The sequence below is a fragment of the Apaloderma vittatum genome, unplaced genomic scaffold, assembly GCF_000703405.1.
Source record: "Apaloderma vittatum isolate BGI_N311 unplaced genomic scaffold, ASM70340v1 scaffold22915, whole genome shotgun sequence".
In the NCBI taxonomy this organism is placed as follows: Eukaryota; Metazoa; Chordata; class Aves; order Trogoniformes; family Trogonidae; genus Apaloderma; species Apaloderma vittatum.
Window position 1 is genome coordinate 1 of NW_009715911.1, and position 5,895 is coordinate 5,895.

The window sequence follows — 5,895 nt, forward strand, 5'->3', positions numbered from 1 at the left end:
GTTCCGTTCTACAGCTGGCGTCGAGCGTTACAGAGGAAAACGAGCTGTTTCATTCCTGTCTTGTTTTCCCCGTTTTGGGGGTGTTTTTCAGCGTCACGTCGCTGCTCCCAGGCGCGCTGCAGCAGCCCGTGCGGACACTCACCTACTGCAGCCTGAGGAAGGGCAAGAGGAAAAGTGTAAAATCTGTAGTCAAAAGGTTTCTCCGGCTGCACAACGGCCTGTGGGTTAGGAGAAAGGTAAGGCGATTTTCGTTAACACAAGCGTGTTTGTTACGGTCAGTGGGCTTATTTTCCTGTCGTTAGAGAGCAGTAGCTAGTGTGGAGGTTTAAAAACGCTCTGTGCAGAGAGTCCCGTCTTCTGAAGGTAGGGATTCATAGAACGATAGAATGTTGGGGGTTGGAAGGGACCTCTAGGGATCACCCAGTCCAACCCCCTGCCAGAGCAGGATCCCCCAGGGCAGCCACCCAACAGGCAGGTTTGCAAGTCTCCAGAGCAGGAGACTCCACACCCTCTCTGGGCAGCCTGGGCCAGGGCTCCAGCACTCTCACCAGGAAGAAGTTTCTCCTCATGTTGAGGTGGAACTTCCTGTGTTCTAACTTAAACCCATTATTTCTTGTTCTATTGCTGGGCACCACTGAGAAGAGATTGTCCCCTTCCTCTTGACCCCCACCCCTCAGATATTTCTCTACGTTAATAAGGTCCCCTCTCAGCCGTCTCCTTTCAAGGCTGAACAGCCCCAGGTCTCTCAGTCTCTCTTCACAGGAGAGATGTTCAAGTCCCTTAATCATCCTCGTAGCTCTCCCTTGGACTCTCTCCACTAGGTCCCCATCTCTCCTGAACTGGGGAGCCCAAAACTGGACACCGGATTCCTCCTGGCTTTCCTTTCCATATTCCAAAAACCTGTTTCAAAGTCTTTTGTGTATTTTTTTCTGACAGGCTGGTTATAAGAAGAAACTGTGGAAGAAGTCAGCTGCCCAGAGGAAGCGTTTGAGAGAGTTCACATTGTGCACTAGGACGCAATGTAAACTTCTTGATAAAATGACCACTTCTTTCTGGAAAAGAAGAAATTGGTATGTTGATGATCCCTACCAGAAGTATCACGATCGCACAAATCTCCGCGTATAGGAACCTTGGTTTCATTTTTGCACCTCCCTAAGGAAAGAGGTGGTGCTAACTGTGGTCTTAATTTCAGGACACAAATGTGTAATACCTGTTACTTTTCCAAATAAGCATGCGTATCATCTGATCAGAATTGCAGCTATCAATGCCCAAAATAAAGGAATATTCAAGATTTTTTTTGAGCTGCAGTTTCATTTTATTTAGCAGATCACCTGCACGTTCTGATATCTGCTGGTTTCCTGTGACGATCTGTAATGAACGTACAGGGCTTAGTACAGTCTAAACATCATTAGAAGTGAATAATTCCATATATTTAAGCTTAAAATTTTTGAAAGAAACATTTAAATATCCCCAGGATATATTTTCCTGTGTCCTTAATTATCAGTAGCTCATTGAATGGAGCTTCCTGGGGGAGGGCATAGAGCCGAGCAAGGTCTTTATTGGAATTGTTGCCTGTCGTCGTACCACTTAAACTGTTGCTGTGTCTCCACGCTAGAGAGCACAAAAAAGCCTGTGTCATGACTACGTGCAGTTTTTATAACTGATTTTAGCACCACCAAACTTCATTAGGAGGCTCACACTTTGTACCTCACAGTGTTTGGGGGTTTTTTGAGTGGTAGAATATATTCTTTGGGTCCTGTGCTACATCCTCAAGCAGCCAACTCCGAGTATGTTCCTGTTTAGTCTCTCTTTAAGCGTGGTCATACCTCCCCCAGCGTATCTCTGAGCACACACAGATGTGGAGTAAAACCCGAGGATTTATGACGGGGCCGTTTGGGAGGAGTACAGTGCAGCCGAGGGCTAGAGCGGAGCTTTTCTCTACAGAGCCAATACCTGAGCAAGCATAAGAACACCGGTTGCTTCTAGCAGGAGCTTTAAAACATTCACTAAGAATTAACGTGTTATTAAGCAGATAGTCCCCAGTTATCAGCTCCCAAGCCAAGTCTAGCAAGTGATGGTTGGCTGTACAAGGCCGTAGCATTTTAATGAATTCACTAGTTACTCAGAGTGTTCAGTAGCTGTATTTTTTTTTTTCCAGTTCATAATACAGAAAGAATTTCTGAAGGACATGCAGCACTTAGTGAATACATCTATATACAGTGAGCCAGAATTGAGATAAAAATAATACAGCGATCAAAGTAATTATTCTGGCCTGCCAGATACATTGAACAGACTAAAGATGTTTTGTTTTGTGGGTTTTTTTTAAACTTTTTAATGAAAAGATTAAGACTTTATTCAAGATGTATATCAAGCAGTGTAACAAAACCAGCAAAACATCAACCTTTGGAATACAGTGGTAACGGCCAACCTTGTGAGGCGTGAAGTGTTGTACCATTTCATCACCGATCTTTTTCTACCAACCACAGAAAAAAAACCACATGAAGTGCACAAGGACAACCCTTAAATAGTGTGTCTAAACGCAAATCCCATCGTGTAGTGTTCTCGGCTATTTCAAACATGGTGCTAGACGCGAAACGGGGACCCGAAACAAACGGCAAAAAGGAGGCTGTGACCAGGGAGCGCTCGGTCGCGGGTTCGGGGGTTTTGTCGCTCCAGGGGAGCGGTTGGAGGCAGCGGGTTCTTTCCGTGAGGCCGGGGAGCATCGCGTCTGGCCAAGCAGCTTTCTCCTTGGCAGGAACAAACAGCCCGGCTCTCCTCTTCCGTGCAGGGTTTGTGCCCGCACCGTTGCGATTGGCGGGGGATTAGTTCCCGGGTAACAGTAACCCTCACGAAGCCCATCTTGTCCATACTTGACGCGATCCCGATTCAGCAGTCGGCGACGGCCCCTGCCACGAGGAAGAGGCACAAAGGGCTGCGCTGAGCCGCTCTGAGCGCGTTCTCTTCATACCCCGCCTGAATTCGTGCTGAAGAAGTGCCACAATTCGCAGGTGGAACTAAAGCACCGTGCAGACCTCTCTTTGCTCCGGGCTGCCGGGAGGGGTCAGCAGCAGAGCAGGGAGGCGACTCGCTGGACGGGGCTCCAGAGGGAAGCTGGAACAAAAGGCCTGGCGGCCGGGCCTTGGTTCCGAAGGAAGGCCCTTGCCCAAAGAGCGAAGCGACTCACTTGGCGCAACCCCTGTAACCAGCCTGCGTGTGGAAGGTGAGGAAGCAAAAGCAGATGCCCGTTCCCTCCTGTGCACGCAACGCCGGCGCCTGCTCTAGTGGGAGATGTCCCTGCTCGCTGCAGGGGGTTGGACTGGATGACCTTTACAGGTCCCTTCCAGCCGAAGGTGTTCTGTGGTTCTGTGATTCTAAGCGGACGTGGTGAGGCATTCACATTTCTTGTCTACCTATACACAAATGTACAGCTCGGTTGATAATACATTTTTGCCAGAGATATGAAAAGGTTTATTTTTCTCGTTTATACAGTGAACGTTTTGAGAGATATAAGGCAACTCCCTTTGTCAACAATTTCACCTCAGCACTTAAGAAATGCTAAACAGTCAAGTTTACAGTAAAACAGCAGATTAGACGCACATTTAGTAATTTTAGTGAGAATCAATGTTAATACAGCGTGTCTGAGAATAGAGTTTGTCAGATGTTATGTAGCTCTACGTCACTGGGGTTTTTTGGCATAATTGAGTGCAAACTTGTCAGCTTCTTTTTTATCTTACGCAGCCCATTGCATAGCAGGGAAACATAGCTTGCTTGCAACAGGATTTAATTTTCTGCTAACACTGCAGGCAGTTTTTCTATTTCTTTTTAATGTTTGCCAAAAGAAATCAAATAAACTCAAAAGCTGGTTAAAAGTAAAACACACAAGCTTAGCTTCTCAAAGCTTTTGCTGACTATCTTCCAAGGACTGAATCTTCTGTAACTGCTATTTAGACAGGTTGGTTGGTTTTTTCCAATTTACTTTCTGAAGACCTTTTCCTTCTTGCCCATTGCGAAATCAGATTTAATTAGCACATGTAAAGGAAATAAAATTCTCAGGTAATGAAGCCAAATACTGTGGCAGACACAGGAAATACTTGCTTGCTTTTTCCACTTCCTAGCCAGGTCAGATAAACATTTGTGCGTGCGATTAATTTATTTCTCCCTTCCCCGCATGTACAGGAAGCTCCAGGGGAGGCCTCAGAGATCCATCAGACGGGGACAGCTGGGCTATGGATGTGTACCCAGCAGAGAAAAGGTTTCAAAGGCCGCTTCAGATTTATCTCTGAGCCTTATAAACACTCCAGCCGGCTGCTGGCATCCTGGGCTGCTGCACCTGATCTGGATTAACAGAACTGTTCATCCTCAGGCCCGTGTAGGATCCGTTAGTGATAGCACGTTCTACGTAACGCTAAATGTTTTTCTACTCTATGTGACAGGTCCAAGAGCAAACACAAAGGGCCACGTAATTAATTTATGTGTGAATCTCACATGCTCAACACTTACAAGAGACACCAACTTGAAGCACAAATACACAAACCCTACCACGTCTTCCTCTTCTTTTATATTTCTCATTTATATACGGATACAAATACGCCACCTCTGTTGGGTTCTCGTGGTTCTACCCAGACTCCACGCTACAGGTGAAACTCAAAAAGCAGCTCAGACCCAGTGCCCTGCTCTGCTCGAGCGAGTAAATCAGCAGCACCTCACGAGGAAAGCGGGGCACAGGGACTGACACTTGCAGGCAGGGGAGAAAGGTGCATATTTTTCCCCTGGAAGTGTGTCGCTAAAGCGATTCTAACTTCTGTCGCTGCAGCAAGGACAAGCCTGGCTGGCTCACACTTTGAAACTGGCAGTAGAACATCTGCCACAAGCGATACAATCTGGATCTTCTAGCCACCATAATTTTCCACACAATACTCTCCTGGCTGAGGCTGATCAATATTAAGACTCCCTCTTCATTTCATCATTGAAACCATTTATTTTCTCTCGCATGTCTTCCTCGTCCTCTGTAAGTGGTTCTGTGTGGTTTTTAGCGCAATGATTTTCTCAGAACACGTGATTTACTTACAGAAAGAGAAACAGAGCTGCAGCTCAGCTTTCGCTAATCGATCTCAGACACTTTGTACAGTCAAAGTATTTTGACATTGGTGACATCATTCACAGTCTTGATGAGGAAGGGAAGGAAGAGAAATCCGTGGCTTCTGCATATCCACTTCATTAACGATCAAGCCATAAATAAATACTCTGTCGATGTATCATCATGAGTGACCGATTAGTTTTGTTTCCGCTGTGCATTCACAGAGCTAGAGCTGTGCAGACACAAATGAGAATTGGAACTGTGCAGCCTGACGGGACTGGTGCGACGGGGTGTAACGCTCTGCGAACGGAACGAGGACTCTTAACCCGGAGGTGTCTGCCAGACCGTCCCACCCACGTCACGGACGAACGTGAGAAGCGTGTAACAGAAGGATACAGAGAGAGGAGAGAGAAAGGCCATGTCTACAACGCTGTACATCAAAGCACATCCATCCCACTGCTGTTTCCTACGTTATTAACGAGTAGCTCTTTAAGGCAGAAGAGAGACATTCTGTGGATCTTGGTGCTATTGGCTCATTGCACTCACATTGTTTCAGTGGCAGAGGACGAGGTACTTTTCTTCCTGAAGCGAGGTCTAAGGGTCCTAGGCGGTGCCTGCAGGAAAGCAAGAGAAAACATCAGCAGCATAATAGGAAACATTTCTTCTTTCCTTAAAACTCACCCATCTTGACGGCACCTCTGAGGCACTGGGCCTGTAATTCTCATGAGGCAGAATTCTTTCAAAAGATCAGCCTCTTGCTTGGGAGTCAGGCCAGACACAACCCATTGAAATTATTTTAGAAGCCGACTTGCAATTCT

The 5,895-nt window shown here is 46.5% G+C and overlaps 1 protein-coding gene across 1 annotated transcript; it reads left to right on the forward strand.

Annotated features, from left to right (window-relative positions):
* Positions 1-91: 91 nt before the first annotated feature.
* On the forward strand, positions 92-1,125 carry MRPL35 (mitochondrial ribosomal protein L35; the record flags this gene model as incomplete). Its single annotated transcript, XM_009869338.1, has 2 exons — positions 92-236; positions 937-1,125. Coding segments are annotated over 2 exons (334 nt in total), but the record flags the coding sequence as incomplete, so codon positions are not given.
* Between the last annotated feature and the right edge of the window lie 4,770 nt (positions 1,126-5,895).